Source organism: Alosa pseudoharengus, unplaced genomic scaffold (genome assembly GCF_046254945.1).
Source record: "Alosa pseudoharengus isolate Yale_2024_CS ecotype anadromous, Long Island Sound unplaced genomic scaffold, YU_APseudo_1.1 YU_APseudo_1.1_scf_14, whole genome shotgun sequence".
Classification (NCBI taxonomy): Eukaryota; Metazoa; Chordata; class Actinopteri; order Clupeiformes; family Clupeidae; genus Alosa; species Alosa pseudoharengus.
Window position 1 is genome coordinate 19584077 of NW_027468609.1, and position 17991 is coordinate 19602067.

The 17991-nt window shown below is 43.2% G+C and overlaps 1 protein-coding gene across 5 annotated transcripts in view; it reads left to right on the forward strand.

The window, feature by feature from the left end:
• The window catches only part of dnm1a (dynamin 1a), a 78631-nt gene that overhangs the window by 11124 nt on the left and 49516 nt on the right, over window positions 1–17991 (forward strand). For all 5 annotated transcript variants that reach the window (XM_076284076.1, XM_076284079.1, XM_076284077.1 and 2 more), the window contains exons 2-9: window positions 6118–6191; window positions 8576–8725; window positions 9814–10017; window positions 10488–10586; window positions 13668–13828; window positions 14471–14613; window positions 14812–14947; window positions 17435–17502. In XM_076284076.1, coding sequence (XP_076140191.1) covers window positions 6118–6191; window positions 8576–8725; window positions 9814–10017; window positions 10488–10586; window positions 13668–13828; window positions 14471–14613; window positions 14812–14947; window positions 17435–17502 — 1035 coding nt within the window. The remainder of the gene's footprint in view (window positions 1–6117; window positions 6192–8575; window positions 8726–9813; window positions 10018–10487; window positions 10587–13667; window positions 13829–14470; window positions 14614–14811; window positions 14948–17434; window positions 17503–17991) is intronic.

Here is a 17991-nt window from a genome sequence, read left to right on the forward strand (position 1 = left end):
AGTGAGAGCTAGGGGGAAGAGAGGGAGAAAGTGTGTGTGTGTGTATGTGTGTGTGTGTGTGTGTGTGTGTGTGTGTGTGTGTGTGTGTGTGTGTCTTGGGGGAGGGGCAGGCTCAGCAGGATTAGGCAGAGGGGGCGGAACTCGTCAGCAGCCTGCAGGTGCCTCCTGATGGAGTGAGAGTGGGGGATGGGATATAGAGATGCAGAGAGGAGAGAGAGAGAGAGTGGTGGAGGAAAAGAGAGTAATAGCCTGCAGTGCAGTGAAGGGGTGAGAGGAAGAGATGCACTGAGAGACAGAGGAAAAGGGAGAATTAGAAAGAAAGAAAGAAAGAAAGAAAGAAAGAAAGAAAGAAAGAAAGAAAAGAAAGAAAGAAAGAAAGGAGAGAGAGACAGAGTGAGAGTATTTATGGAATGTATTTAAATCAGTAATTTAACCAATTACCCTCTAGCAGTAAAGTATGTTTCTTTACATGGGAGAAACACCCAATGGAAGCCGTGTATACAAAGGGAAATGTACAAAGGAAACCCACAGAACCACAGGGCCAGTAGCCTCCCATTATAAATATAAAAAAGAGAGCACATCCAAGCAAGTGATCCCAGTTCTCTACATCGTAAAGCTCTCAAAAGCCAGGAGACAAATGTACAGATGAGTCCCCTAAAACTGAGCAAAACTGAGACTCACACCTACTAATCTTCAGCAGAGTTTATACTGAAAAAAAAGTAGAACTATCTAATAGAACTCTAGAATAGTATAATGAGCAACAAAGAGAGAGACAAACAGTTAGGCAGAGAGACAGAGAGGATATGTGTGTGTGTGTGTGTGTGTGTGTGTGTGTGTGTGTGTGTGTGTGTGTGTGTGTGTGTGTGTGTGTGTGTGTGTGTGTGAGAGAGAGAGAGAGAGGGAGAGTTCTGTAAGTCGTGTGACCATGACTCAGCAGGTCTTGTTTGCAGATTTGATTCCGCCCTTCTCTTAGCATTCTGCTCCATGACAGGGCCAGCACACACACACACACACACACACACACACACACACACACACAGCATTCTGCTGTATGTGCCAACACACACTCACACACACACACTCAGCATTCTGCTCTATGACAGCGACAACACATACATTCACACGCACACACACATACACACACACACAATTAAAGTATTAATTTCATAATTAAACTTATTACATGGATTAACATGGCTAAAGTGCTTCGCAAACATCTGGAGTCATATTGTGGCTTTGCTGCAGATGTCAGTCGCCATTTTGTGTCAACTGATGACAGTTGCAATTTGCAGTGTCACATCTGTGCTAGTCTGGAGCATGAGGGCTAAAAGCCTCCCCTGTTGATCGTTGTGCTCCTGTGTGCCCTGAGCTGGAGGATTAGAGGGGGCGCAGCAACAAGCTCTTCATTTAATGAGACGCACAAAAGCTCCGGTGCTTTCTCAGGAAGAGCAGCGGCGGCGGCATGGCGCAAAGACCCAGCACAGCGACGTCTCCTTGAAGACGCTGGAGTAGCAGGAAGCACTTAAGCACCTGCCCCAGGTCCCACTGGGGCTCCTCCATCTCTGACAGCTCTCCCTCCGCCCACTCTCTTATCATGCTTTACTCTATTGCTTTTTAAACTGCACTACGTAACCTGCAGCGTTGCCATGGGAGTCACTGTTTTTATAGAACTTTCTGGGTTATGGATTCACTTCTTCTACCCAAACAGCGGATGGAGATAGCAAGCCGGTCCTTATTCTACATAGACAGCCGTTCTTTGGCCTGGGTCTGCTCCATCTCGGTCAGATCAGGCCTCACAGTCTCTCAATATCGTTAACCATTACCTGATGAAGATCTGGATAAAGTAATGGTTTCTCTGAGTGTTGTCATTGACCCTAGAGAACTACTGAGAGCATTAAATACAGTCCGTGCAACACAAAAGAAGCTTATCTCATTCAGCAGCTTATGATAAATATTCAGTTGAAGCTTTCGTGCTATTCTCTCTGCGTGCTGAGACTGAGCTCTCTTCTCTGCACCCCCATCTGTGTGTGGTGTGTGTGTGTGTGGTGTGTGTGTGTGTGTGTGTGTGTGTGTGTGTGTGTGTGTGTGTGTGTGTGTGTGTGTGTGTGTGTGTGTGTGTGTGTGTGTGTGTGTGTCTTCCTTCCACCTCCAACTGTCCAGACAACCTGTATTCAGCAGGAGCTGCTCACTCAGGCAATGCTACATGACTCTCCAGGATGAGGACAGAATGCAGTATTCATACTTACATTCCATACATAATTGCCTAAGAATAAGATGTGTACTTAAATTCTTATACACATAATCAGGAGTGACTATACATTTTAGTTGCATATAAGATGCAAATGGTGACTAGGAATGCTGTGGGTCAGCTTTTAGACTGCCACCGGACACTATATACATGTAGTATGTGAGAGTTGACAGGGTGGGTGATTGTGAGTCATCCGATAGTATGCGATGTGCGTTATGCATACAGAAGATAAGATTAGATGAGAGTTGTGGAAGTGAGGGATGGTAGTCAACTATCAGATAGTATGCAGTGTGTGTAGTATGTATACTTAACACAAGATGAGTAGAGGCTGGTGGCAGTGTGGTCAGTCTTGGTCAGCTATCAGTAGGCAGTGTGCAGTACTTGCAGAAGATGAAATGAGTAGAGGCCAGCAGTGTGGTCAGTCTTGGTCAGTCATCTGAGAGAATGCAGTAGGCAGTATGCATACTTACAGCAGATGAGGCTGGTGGCAGTGTGGTGTTGGTCAGCTATCAGAGAGTGTGGAAACAGGAAGTGGGAGAGATGTGAGCCGAGTCGAGTGCCATCTGTGTGATCACTCTCTCCAAACAGCCTCGGGCAGGCGACAACACAGCTCCCTCTCTCTATCTTTCTCTCTCTCTCTCTCACACACACACACACACACACACTATCTATTCATCTCCCTTTCATTTTCCCCTCCCTCTCTTACTCCCTCTCTTACACATACATTCTCCCTCTGTCTGTCCCTCTCCCTTTACCTTATTCTCTCTCTCTCTCTCTCTCTCCTCTTTCTCTTTCTCTCTCTCTCTCTCTCTCTCTGTTTCCCTAACTGTTCTATCTGCAAATTGAAAGGGGAGAACACAAATGGCCCATAAACCTCTGGGATGCATCTGCCTGCTAATGAAGTATGTGTGTGTGTATGTGTGTGTGTGTGTGTGTGTGTGTGTGTGTGTGTGTGTGTGTGTGTGTGTGTGTGTGTGTGTGTGTGTGTGTGTGTGTGGAGACAGCAAGGAATAAGGACTGGTTTGGCCTCTGTAGTACTAAAGTGAGATGCAGAAGTGGCTTTTGTAATCTAGAAAGCAGATTTACCAGACCTTAGGTTATTTGGTTATTCTGTTGTAAGATCAGTCCAGCAGTGACATATCCTGATTATTATTATTGCATACAGTTTAGCTTCAATGACAGTACAGTGGCTGGTGTTTAGAAGGAGCTTTTATCCACTCACTCAACTACACTCACAGCAGCCGGTTCAGGACTGGAACCCGGGACAGCAATACTGCCCCCTGCTTTGTTGAAGTGTACACAATACTGTGACATCACTGTGGCAGTGTTGCCCAATACTGTACACCTTGTCCATGGGCAGGTACAAATAAACCCCTGCATGCAGTCTGCTCTATCATTGTCCTGTATGGTAGCTGTCTCTCCATCAACTAAACCGTATTAGGCACTGCTATTCATTTCCAGAGATTACAAGAGGATAGCTGATTATTTCATGTGAATCAAGGTTAGCATAATCAAAAATACATGCACACGTTTACTCTCTCTCTCTCTCCTTACATCTCTCTATCTTTCTCTACGTCTAACTCCAAAACACACAGAAAGTGTGAAAGATAACTATAGGCCTAATTCCTTTTGAATAGACTACATATATGTCAGGCTATTTGCAGAGGCTGGGGATTAAAAGAGAGAGAGACAAAGATTCGGGTGAATCATTTCCACCTGCTCGTATTAGGCAAAGGTGTCCATGTGCTATTCAGTATTGATGGGGACGAGCCCTCATATGTCGAGACCGAGTCAAGGCCGAGTTGAGACCGAGACCTTTGGTTTTTAAATGCAGCCTAGACTGAGTCAAGACCGAGTCTTTAAGGAGTCGAGACCACATCGAGACCGACCAAAAAAAAAAATGATTTTCATAATTTACTTACATTTAACATCACCTAAGTATCATATTCAACAGTTACATTAAATTCTCAAAGGGTAGAGTGGGGATTGTTGGCTATAGGAGCAGTCTAGCCCACACAACTTCTTTTCTGAACAATATTTTAATAATCAGCTCAGCTGAGTCAAACTGATGTCAATCAAATGATGTCAACATTTCATTAAAGTTGAAGGTGTTGAATTTTACTGTAATGTATTCAGTATTTCAATGCCAGTCAATATTATAATGTTTATTAAAATTATAATAGAATATTTGTAATTGTGGATATTTTATAATATACCATGAGATATACACAATTAAAAAAATGGGAGGAAAAGGTCTTGCGGTCTCGCCCTCTAAAAATTAAGAGTCCGCCTCCTTCCAATGTAAGCAGGGGTGTAGTGATAAAATAAAAGGTGGGTAAACTTTTTGTGATTTTGAGATGACGGTAAGGTGGACTGCGCCATACGGTATCAAAAGCATTCAGAACATGTTTGATAATGGTGGAGGTTATTGTCCAATGTTTATAACCATACCATAGTGATATTAAATGGTTCCTAGAGTGTTGACGAGTGTACATATTGTGAATGTGGATAATACCATGTGAGTTTTGGTGAATTAACTCTTTTGAGAGGTGGATAAACTGTAATAAGAGGTGGATAAACTCCATTTCTCAAATGTCAGAGGTGGATAAACTGCGTTTACTTGCGTTTAGCCTCCACTACATCCCTGAATGTAGGTCAAGACCGAGTCAAATTCCAAGACGAGACCGAGTAAGCAAAAAATGGTCTTGAGACCGGTCTCGAGTACTACAACATTACTATTCAATCAGAAATAATGATGATTGCAAGGAGAGTACTCATCACTCTGCCCACCATTATAATAATAATAATAAGCTTTATTTGTATAGCACCTTTCATACACAGAATGCAGCTCAAAGTGCTTTACATTTGGAGCATGTAACACAATAATAGTCAGTCAGTCATTATCAGTCACTTTCACTTTTCTTCATTACTGTGGCCGTTTATGATCCAATCAGCAACATATCAAAAATATAGAAAATAACATGTAACACAGTTATTAGAGAAGCGTCAGTCATTCCTCTTTGTTGCTGTGGCCATTTATGATCCAATCAGCAACATATCAGAAATACTATTATACTACTATGGATATATAAAGGCTTTGCTGACAAATGCCTATAGGCTAACAAATGCCTAGGCTTAACAAATGCATATTATGTGCAAGTTTCAACATGAGCATCAGAAAAGTGCAAGGCTAAGAACTAAAACACACACACACACACACACACACACACACACACACACACACACACACACACACACACACACACACACACACACACACACTTTCTGAATAGCAGTGTGTTGGCAGCTGAGACTTTACACCTCCCCTGTTGGTGGGTTTTTTATGGTTGAGGGATTCAGCTGCAGTCAGCATCTCTCACCCATATGAGATGATGAATGACCAGCTCTACAGTAACTCTGGACAGTCAGCACCCAGGCTGTCTCTGTTTGAGATTGTGTGCGTGTGTGTGTGTGCGTGCGTGTGCATGCGTGCGTGTGCGTGCGTATGCGTGTGTGTGCTTGTGTGCATGCGTCTGTGTGTTTGAGTGTGTTTGTGTGCATATGTGTGTGTGTGTGCATGCGTCTGTGTGTTTGAGTGTGTGTGCATATATGTGTGTGTGCGTGCGTGCGTGTGTGTGCTTGTGTGCATGCGTCTGTGTGTTTGAGTGTGTTTGTGTGCATATATGTGTGTGTGCGTGCATGCGTGCGTGCGTGTGTGTGTGCGAGCGTGTACATGTTTGTATGTGTGTGTGTGCATATGTGCATGTGTGTGTGCATGTGTGTGTGTGTGTGTATGTGTGTGTGTGTGTGTGTGTGTGTGTGTGCGTGTGTGTAACTTGCTCTCACTGCTCCTCTGGTCTGTGTCTCAGGGACTTCCTCCCCCGTGGATCTGGCATCGTCACCCGCCGGCCCCTGGTCCTGCAGCTCATCAACTGCCCCGCAGGTAACACACTCCACCTGTCAATCACACCTGTGGGAACCACACCTGTTCACCTGTCTTCTCTATGCTGGAGAGTCAGGCACCTACAGTTGTGAGAATAAGTTTACACACCCATGCTAAAGTTGACTAAAAAGAGGAATAACAAAATCATCTTTTAAAAATTGATCTTAATGCCTTAATTACAAAAATTAGGGAAAATCCAACCTTTAAGGACACCAATTTTCTTTGTGAATGAATAATGTGTCGTAAATAAATAAATGTTCTTCCTTAAAATACAGGGGGCATAAGTATACACACCCCTATGTTAAATTCCCATAGAGGCAGGTATAGATAGGTATTCCCATAGTTTTATTTTTAAAGGCCAGTTATTTCATGGTTATTTCATGGACCATCCAGGACTATGCATCCTGATGAAGTTCCCTTGGCCTTTGGAATTAAAATAGCCCCACATCATCACATACCTTTCACCATACCTAGAGATTGGCATGGTTATATTTCAGTTAGCCTAGTAGCTTGCATTGAGAGATTATCTTATGGAAAGCACCCCATGCAAATCTCTAGTTATGGTGAAGGGTATGTGATACATACACAAAAACAAACATACACAAATACATATATACACACACACACATATACACACACATATATGTATATATATACATACATACATATATACATATGGTACTTACATACTCATATACACACATACATCCATACTGGTACACACATACGTAGAAAAGATTCATCTCTGAGCTGCCACTCTATAGAGCATGTTTTTAGAGCACCTCTGCTGTTCTGGGACCTCCAGGGAGGCAGCTGGAGTGGGTCTCCTCAGAGGGGACGTGAGGCTCTGGGGTAAAGCAGTGTAGCTGTGGGAGTTTATCCTCCATGGTTCTCCTTTCCGCACACAGTGATGTCAGGCTCTTAGAGACTGTGTGTGTGTGTGTGTGTGTGTCTGTGTGTGTAGCTGTTTCCACTTGCTCTCACACCTTTACGATCTCCTGTGGGAGATTTAGTGTGATCCCTGCTCTGTTACACTGTGTAGAGCTGAGGAATCCTTTCAGGCTCATTACCGATAACTGGTAACTATGGGGTTGGGCAATGTGGAGACCAGCTGGGCCTTGGCTGTGTGGTATTTAGTGGCCACTAGGGGCAGCCGTTGTCTACTGGTTAGGGGTTCAGGCTTGTAACCGAAGGGTTGCCGGTTCGATCCCCGACCAGTAGGAAAAATATGGACAGGGGAAGTGGTTGAGCACTGCTCTCCGATGCCCACATCCACGGCTCAAGTGCCCTTGAGCAAGGCACCCAACCCCTCACTGCTCCCCGAGCGCCGCTGTAGCAGGCAGCTCACTGCGTCGGGATTAGTGTGTGCTTCACCTCACTGTGTGTTCACTGTGTGCTGAGTGTGTTTCACTAATTCACGGATTGGGATAAATGCAGAGACCAAATGTCCCTCACGGGATCATAAGAGTATATATGCTTTCCGTAACACCCAATTATCACCAACAACGATGTTTTTTAACACTTCAAAATAACATTTGCTAAATGAACCTTACATTTTTCAGTAGCCATAGGTGTGTAGATTTTAACAAAATCTAGTTTGGTTCTTAACGGGAGCATTTACTGCCTGAAATATCCAATTTTGTTTACCACGCTTGGAGTTATAGTGCTGGCCTGATGGGTCGCCTATTTACGCCTTTTCAACGGCACATGGATGGTTAGACCGAGAATTCTTGTCATGAAATTAAAATTCCACTGGAGCTCCAAGCGGTTGTGTACACGCAGCCTTACAACACTGTTTACAGCTCTTCGAGTCACGGTAAAATGTCCTTTTTGGTATATAGCTAATTTAGATACACCTATGGTGTGGGTGGTTGCGTTTCTTTAGGAGTCCGCTGTCTTGGTTTGTATAGAAATTGATATTAAGTGACACATACACGCAACACGACGGAAATACAGGACCGACGGTAATAGGGGGAGTTCCGATACTTACTTATACTTATACTTATACTTATACTTATACTTATACTTATACTTATACTTAGTGTGCACGGGCCTTGACTGGGTAATGTTTCATCTCATTCTAATGTCTTGTGCCAACGGCAACTCATAGATCGTTAAAAGAGGCACATCACAAAAGATCCTGTAAAAACAGAAGCTCCTTACTCTTCCCCAACTTTCTCTTGTTTCTTAAAGTAAGGCCAAGTGTAATGTTGATGTTTCTTAGCTTTGTTTTTCCTGCCTTTACCTTGCTTATACTGGCTTGTCTCTGTTTCTAAGTAATTGTTCTCTTTCTATCGCTCTCTCTCTCTCACTCTCTTCCTTCTCTTTCCTTCTTTATTTTTCTCACTACTTCTTTCTCTCTCTCTCTTTCTGTCTCTTTCCAGAGTATGCGGAGTTTCTTCACTGCAAAGGGAAGAAGTTCACAGACTTTGTTGAGGTGCGACAAGAGATCGAGGCGGAGACAGACCGTGTCACTGGGCAAAATAAGGGCATTTCTCCCGTGCCCATCAACCTACGAGTCTACTCCCCCAATGGTACGCTGCTGCAAAGCCTGACCCTTACCCTGACCCTAACTCTATGAGTATACGCCACTGCAAAGTCTACAGTAACTCTAACACTACAAGTCTACTCCACCAATGGTAGGCCGCTGCAAAGCCTAACCCTGACCCTAACTCTACGATTCTATTCCCCCAGTTGTAAGCTGCTGTAAAGCCTAACCCTGACCCTATGAGTGTACTCCCCCAATGTTACACCACTGCTAAGCATTCTGGGACTTTTCAGGCCTGTTTTATATGTACGTCAAAGATTCTTTAGAACAGAATAATCCAGCATTCTAATAACATTCCTTAATGCGTCAATGCACAGAACAGGCTCTGAGCATATGCACCACCACTTCTTAGACTTTTTAACTTTGTTTGTTTTAACTCAATTTTGTTTTAAATGCTATATTATTCATGCACATTGTGCCACTGACTCTGAACATATTCATATAAAGAGTTCATTGGTGTTAGGGTTAGAGTTGTTTGGAGTGCTTAGACTTGAAGGCTTGCTTACACTTTGATCAAACATTCCCACTGATCTAATTCTCATCTCCCTAATTAAACATTCCAACTGATCTCTTGTCTCCCTAATTAAACATTCCCGCTGATCTCTCATCTCCCTAATCAAACATTCCCAATGATCCCTCATCTCCCGACTCAAACATTCCCACTGATCTAATCTCTCGTCTCCCTAATCAAACATTACAACTGATTTTTCGTCTCCCAATGCAAACATTCCCAATGATCCCTCATCTCCCGACTCAAACATTCCCACTGATGTAATCTCTTGTCTCCCTAATCAAACATTCCCACTGATTTCTCGTCTCCCAACGCAAACATTCCCAATGATCCCTTGTCTCCCGACTCAAACATTCCTACTGATCCCTTGTCTCCCGACTCAAACATTCCCACTGAACATTCGCCTCCCTAATCAAACATTCCGACTGTAATTATAATTATTAAAACTAAAACATTTTCCTGCAGCATTGAACAGCTCTGAGTCCTTATCCACACAGTGAAAAAGTAACCTTTCCTGTTAAAAACTGAGAGCTGTGTGTCTGTGCTTGGCTGGTGTGCTGCAGTATTGAACCTGACTCTGGTGGACCTGCCGGGGATGACCAAGGTGCCGGTGGGGGACCAGCCGTCGGACATCGAGCAGCAGATCAAGGAGATGCTGATGCAGTTCGTCACCAAGGATAACTGCCTGATCCTCGCCGTCTCTCCAGCCAATGCGGATCTGGCCAACTCGGACGCCCTCAAGATCGCCAAAGAGGTCGACCCACAGGGTGTGTGATTATACAGAGTAGATGTATGAGTGTGTGTGTGTGTGTGTGTGTGTGTGTGTGTGTGTGTGTGTGTATGCATGTGTGTATGTGTGTGTGTGCTAATGTGTTTGTTTCTTTGTTTGTTTCTCTGTCTGTGTGTGTTTTATTTGTAGCCCAGTCAGTGCCCAGTTGTGTTCCTATGATGAGTGATGTGTTAATGTAGGCTAAATAGGCTTGGCAAATTTGGCAAATTTGGGATTTGCTCTGCAAGTCCGTCTGGCCAAAAGGCCATTGAAGCCCATTTCCAATGTCCAAAACAAGCCCGAGTCTTTGAGTGATACACTTATATCTTATTTGGAATTGTCTGCATGTCTCTCTCTCTCATTTTCTCTCTCTCTGTATGTGTGTGTGTGTGTGTGTGTGTGCGTGTGTGTGTGTGAGTGTTTCCATGTGAGTTTAAATATGTTTGTTTATGTATGTTTGTGTTACAGGTCAGAGGACCATTGGAGTGATCACTAAGTTGGACCTGATGGATGAAGGAACTGACGCTCGAGAGATCCTGGAGAACAAGTTGCTACCGTTGCGAAGAGGTCAGAGAAGACACACACACACACACACATCCAATGCAGCTAATGAGACGTGCAGATACTGATGCTGAGTTTCATTGCAGTTACTTAGAAGTGAAGCACTGAAGTGAGGCTGTGTTTCATGTGATGGTACAGTATATTAGTGTAACATTTCAAATAGGTGCTACCACTTTGATATCACCATATTTCAAATGGGATCATAGTCAGACTAATTAAATAGCCACAGTGAAGCATTACGATAAGTGGGAGAGACACATGTAGAATTTGTCTAGGGCTCTTTTGCGCCATCTGGTGGCCCATGCAGGTGAAGTGGTGGACCAATCCCACTGAGACCACCTGCTTACCTTAACCCAAACCTGCTGACCCTGAACTACCCATGTTAACCCGGCTGGTGGAAGCGTAGTGGTTAAGGAGCTGGGCTAGCGTGGGTTCAAAGCAAGACACTTAACCCCAAGTTGCTCCGGGGACAATGTAATACCTTGTAATATAAGTGACATACGTAAGTCACTTTGGATAACAGTGTCTACTAAATTAATAAATGTAAATGTAACTCTAACCTACCCTGCTTCAGGGCTGCTCATATCTGCACTCGTGATTGCACTCAAGCTCACGGTGCATACTTGATGAGCTTAAAAACAAACATTAATATATAATTTTAGTCATTTTGATCAGGGCTGCTCAGAGCTAAATAGAGTAGAATAGAGTGGAATACAATACAATTGAATAAGGGACTCTCAGTGTGTGACACTAGAAATATCTCTCTTAGAATTTATCTCAGGGTTCTTTGGCATTCATCCCTTCTAAAGTCGCTACGCGACAAATAAGGCAGTGATATGATCAGGAAGTTCAGAAAGGTGTTGATATAGAGATAGGAGACATCCTACATTGTGAATCTTATAGGACCAGTATATTACAGTACTACAGTTACTATTACAGTACAGAACAGTACTATTTACCACAGGACAGTACAGTTACTATTACAGTACAGAACAGTACTATTTACCTGGGGACAGCACAGCACAACACAACAGGGCAGTGAAGCACAGTAGCATATTTCTCCACTGACCGACACTATGCCTCACATAATTGGTGGCTGCCTGTGTTAATCCAGAATCCCATTTCTGTATTTGTAGGAGTCATTGCAGTCCATGAGCTCTAGCACTAATGGACAGTCTTGTACAGCAGCCTCAGTCAGTGAGTAGCCTATAGAAGCTGACAGCTGAGTGCCCATTAACAGCAGAGGAGCCGCCTGAGGACTCTGTTTTCTGGAGAAAAGATGGTGGCGTTTGCTGTGCTGCTGCTCACGGAGCCTGAGGAGGATTGAGCTCAGGCTGGTGGAGAAGAGTGTAAATAAGCTCAGTGTCTCCCCCTGGTGGAGACAGAGTGGTACAGCTCAATGCAGCAACGTCTGTCGCAATGGAACAGGGAGAGCTGAAAGGAAAAGAGATGAAAGAGAGAGAGAGAACAAGAGAGAAAGAGTGTGGTAGAGAGAGACAGGAAGTTAAAGAAAGAGGGAGAGGGAGGGAGAAGGATGAGAGAAGCAGAGAGCCAGAGAGAGGGTGTGTGTGTGTGTGTGTGTGTGTGTATGTGTGTGTGTGTGTGGTTGGGTGTGTGTAGGTGTGGGAGGGTGAGTGTGTGTGTGTGGATAGGGGTGTGTTTAGGTGTGTGTCGGTGTGTGTGTGTGGGTGTATGAGAGAGAGAAAGAGGAAAAGTGAGAGAGATAGAGAGAGATAGGTTTGGAAAGAGTGAGGAAGTGAAAAACAATGTCTTGATTTCAGCCACATCTGGAGAAAAGGTTACTTTTATCGCAATAAAACATATTTATGGGCAACCCTCGAATGCTATTTGCTGATTTGCACTTTTTCCATCTCAACTCAGTCTGTGTGGAGACCTCTATGTTGTAGTCTCTCTCTCTCTCTCTCTCTCTCTCTTTTTCTCTCTCTCTCTGATCTGTCACTCTCTCCATGTTAATGCTTGGCATATGAAACCACAAGCCCAGTTCATGAGACTGCCGCCACTCAGGCTGAAAGAACTTCACTGCTGGGCTCAAACGCATGGGAGACTAACTGGGGGGGGTGGGGGTGGGGGGGGGGGAACCATAACCCTTTCTGGACACCTTCCCATCCTCCCCTTCCCTTCAGTTTCTCCTCCTTTTTTCTCCTCTTCCCCTTCCATTCTCTTCCCTTCTTCTTCAACCTCCTTCATTATTTCATGATGAACCACCCAAGTTGTGTTTTTTTTTGTAAAGGTTGTAAAGCTGTATGTATATGAATCAGTTCAATTCAGTTGGCTTGTTAGACAATTACATTAGACAATGCTTTGGGCATTTTTTAGGTTTCAATCTAAACTTTTAGTAAGGTTTCAATCTAAACTTTTAGTTTAGATTGAACTGATTGTATTCAGTTTACTGAAATTGAACTTCATGACATGAGCTGCAAGGATTGTGCTGATTATGATATGTCTTGTGACTGAGGGGGCTCTGAATGTGATCGTGTGTTGCAAGATTAAGCATGATACAATATGATACAATTTGCTAGTTTTGTATCTCTGGGTAGCCTGTTCAAGGAAAGATTTACACAAACTTACATAAAGAACCTTTTTGTTCAACCAAACACCCAAATGTACACATACATTACAAAAATAACATTAGCTTACAGTATACATGCACCATATTACACTTAGTGTGACTTTATATCCCTGGATTAATAAAATGTTAGCATAGTCTACTGGTTTCATTTGGTTTAACAGTGATGGTTTTAGCACTGATGTATAAAGGATTTTTTCAGGGTTAGGTCTTAGGGGACAATCAGACAGGACGTGCTTTGCCGCTCATAAAGCACGAAGTGCACAATGTTTTCATAAAAGCGGGGGCCCTTCTCCGCTTTGAGTTGAACGCTCAGGGCGCCTCTGCAAAAACACAACGCGCAGCAGGCGCACGAAACGCGAGGCGCTCTGGGCGCATAAGCAGCGCGCAAAGCGCTTACTGCCAATATGAAACAACATAAAAGACACGCACCTCACTGCAAAAACCACATCCTGTCTGATCGACCCATTGAGCTATCTAACATGCCATGATGTGCACAGGTTACATTGGCGTGGTGAACCGCAGTCAGGCCGACATCGATGGCAAGAAGGACATCCATGCTGCCATGGCAGCCGAGAAGAAGTTCTTCATGTCGCACCCCGGATACAGGCACTTGGCCGACCGCATGGGGACCCCGTACCTGCAGAAAGCCCTCAACCAGGTGAGGGGCCCCAATAAGCCACTGTGCTGCTGGCCTTCCAGCTTCAGAGAGTAACGGCTCCTACACACTTACCTATCCCATTCACTTTACATGGGCTCACGTCATCCGTTGCCGAACTGAACTGTGGGTCCGTTGCGTCACGTTTCTCCCGTCGCTCGCGTTGAGAACGCAACTGTGTGTAGAAGCCGTAAAAGTTTGATGACCACATGTGTGTTCCAACCATACGCTACACCATCCAATTCTAATTAGCCCAACTCAGTCAGGCACTGTAAATCAGCTAATTAATTAAATGACTAATTAAGTGTTAAGTGTAGAACTAGAAGGAATACATGGCAAGACTTTTACTTCCTGAAGCCGAGTTGTCCCCCTTTGCAAACCAGACACCTGTAGGAAATATATTTTGTAGGAAATATATTTTGCACATTAATATCAGTACTGATAATAAACATACAGTAATAGTAAAACATACAATAAGCATACTGTAAGTGTTTAAAATAAAATATTGAAGACACTTGATAACCTATGGTTCTACTCTGAACATGTTTACCATCCCTGTACAAAAAGTATTCTGATTTCTGTACATTGTACATGGTGCAATTTGAGTGGTTTATATGAGTTTTTCTTTTCCTGTGATGTCATTAGCAACTGACCAATCACATCCGCGACACCCTGCCTGCTCTACGGTCCAAGCTGCAGAGCCAACTGCTGTCCATTGAGAAGGAGGTGGAGGAGTACAAGCACTACAGGCCAGATGACCCCTCACGCAAGACCAAAGCCCTGCTCCAGTTAGTCACACACACAAAAGCACTTCTGCACAAGCAACCCTTCATGAACAATACAGTACACACACACTATAGCCCATGCACCCAAACATGAACAGGCACTCACACACACACACACACACACACGTGTGACTATAACCACTTTCCCCCTTCCTCTCCTCACATCTCTCCTGTCCTCTCTCCTCCTCTCTCCCCTCTCAGGATGGTGCAGCAGTTCTCAGTGGACTTTGAGAAGCGTATCGAGGGCTCAGGGGATCAGATCGACACCGCCGAGCTCTCAGGAGGTGCCAGGATCAACCGCATCTTCCACGAGCGCTTCCCCTTCGAGCTTGTAAAGGTGAGTATCTGTGAACAGGTGTGTGTGTGTATGTTTTGTACTCATGGCTGACCATACAAACTCATTCTCGTCCCAATTTTGCTATACACATACACACTCCTTTTGTGTACAGTTATTCACACACTATGCTCCTCAAGGGTATCAGAAGCCTAACCTGATACCGGCTCAGCTTGGAGTGAATCTGTGGAGTGAACAAATAAATCTGGTTTTGGATTTGGCTCTAATTGGTATGACTCTGGTATGAATATACATTAGTTGTAATCTGTCTCTGATCTGGAATGAATCTGGTGTGACTCTAGTTTGGATCTAACATGAATCAGGTGTGAATCTAGTATGGATATAACATGAATGGTGTGAATCTGGATTGGACCTGGGCCTGATCTGGCCCATGTGTTCTAGAGCCAGTTGCTATTAGGCTCAGCCCATGTGAGCCAGGCGTGACGGCTCGTTTGCTGTGTGTGTGTGTATGTGTGTGTGTGTGTGTGTGTGTGTGTGTGTGTGTGTGTGTGTCTGTGGTCATTTTCCACGTAATGGAAGTTATGGAGGGGGACTGAATTCCTGTTCCTAGAAAAGCACACGCTGCTCCAAAAGTAACAGGTCGCGGAGAGGGGAAAGTACCTTTATATGCTGCTGTGTGTGTAGGCCTGTGTGTGTGTGTATTTGTGACTGAGTGTGTCAGTGTGTGTGTGTGTGTGTGTGACTCATGGCTCGCCTCTCCCTCCGGGCCCTCTGTCCTCATGAGTAAAACATTCCACCATCCTGCTCTGGAAAAAAGAACACACACACACACACACACACTCTGACACACACACACACAATCACAGATGCACATACAGAGCAGACATGCATACACACACAAAAAAATCTACAAACACAACTACAACACATAAATATCTAGGTTTACACCAAAATATTTTGTCTTTGCACACCTACCTGCTCTCACAGACTATCATAATCTCTCATAGTGTATAAGCACACAAATACAACAATATATATATATATATATATATATATATATATATATATATATATATATATATATATATATATATAAACAGTCCCCTAAACATCTGCAGTGATATTTTACCTGAGCTAGTCCATGAATAATCTGCCACATGTGCAGAAACAAATATATCACATAGAAATAAATAAATCAGTGATGCTTTAAATAGATACAGCACAGTGCACCAAAGCATCTTTCCAACATATTTACAGTCCAGTACAGTCAACAGGGTCAAAGTTACTGAAAACATGTCCAATTCAGAACAGTTAGGTTTCATTTGGGACAATATCAACTGTATTTGCAGTACATTTAATCTGGCCAATAAATCACTGCCAGATCGCAGGCAAGCATAAAAGATGGCAGACTCAGGATCACAGGCAAGTTAAGTTAACATTGTACCCACCAACGTAATAACTTCCCTCAAACATAATAAACCACCAATGTAATAAACATCTGCACTTTTTGAACGTAATAACTGATGCCTGCAACCACCGTAATAACTCATTTTCCACCAGCTTAGAAATTAGTACATTAGTGGGAAGTTATCACTTTTGTGGGAAGGTATAAAAAAGTTATTACATTAACTTCCCGCAAATGTAATAAATCACTAATTTAGCGAAATGCCATCTATTTTATCGGTTGTATGAAAATGACTGTCAAAGATCGTCTCTATCTAAATAGATCTCATGACCATATAATATATTTTGTTTATTTCCTCAATTAGAGCACATGCAGCAGAGCATTGTAGTAGGTGTATTTACTGTATGCGTATACCTTCTTAACTGAATGCCAAATTTTCAAAAATGGAATCCAATCATTTTTGGATGATTAATTAATGGAAGTTTTAACAACCCAGGGTCTATTTATGGATGATAACATTCAAACTTTTGTTTGGGAGCAAAAATACATTAATCCGAATAGTTTTGATCTAGGCCATTTTTGCATTAACCGCAAAATAGCGTATAGCTTGCAGTGCAAGGGGCATCAAATCACGTCAAAATAAATAACTTTTTTAAAACTCGACTCAACTTAAACTCGTGTGTGTGCGTGTGTGTGTGTGTGTGTGTGAGAGAGAGAGAGTGAGAAAGAGAGTGAGAGAGTTTGTGTGTGTGCATGTGACTGTGAAAATGGGACTGTCAACAACATCATTGAAAAAAGTAAGTGTTAAAAAGAGTTCAAAAGTGAAAAGGATAACTATCTTTTGAAATATTGTTTTTAGAACGTACACTTACCTAACTTTCCTCAGAACCTCCTAGTCTTTAGCACTGACTCTGTAATGCTCAGAAGCAGGTGATGTGGACAGGGTTTGTTTCCAATCAATTAACACTTAATTAGTGACTAATTAACTTCCTGCCCAGAGTACAGCACTCTAGACTTCAACTAGTTAAGGTTTAACATGTGGGACTAAACATTCTCTAAAATCTCTTTCTCTCTCTTTCCCTTTCCCTCCTCTCTATCTCCTTTCTTTTTCTTTGTTTGTTTAGATGGAGTTCGATGAGAAGGAGCTTCGTAAGGAAATCAGCTATGCCATCAAGAACATCCATGGCATCAGGCACGTCTGCTCTTACCTTCTCCCATCCTCTCTCTCTCTTTCTCACACACCACACACTCCATTTTTTTTATCTTTTTCCATTATCGGCCCATCTGTTGGAATTCAGTCACTCACAAGTCTGATCATAGACCTCGGCTATCTGGAGGAGACCTTTATGCCTGCCCTTATCCACCAGCAACGGCATCCGCTGTCTGTCCAGATCTTTTTAAGTGATATACTACACACACACACACATACACAGATAATGTGATTAGATTTGTGACTGACCCCCAGATAATGGACCTTTTTCACAGTAGCCATTTTTCATATGAAATATATGGCACACCCAGGTGTATTACATTAAGGTTCTGATTCTGCTACACTTTAATTGATCAGAGACTTCATTCATGTAATTAGTAACACCTGTGCTTCCCCTACTATTTCATGTCAAAATGGCTGCTGTGAAAAAGGTGTAGTTCGTAGCCTTGGCTGACCGTCTGTCTGTCTGTC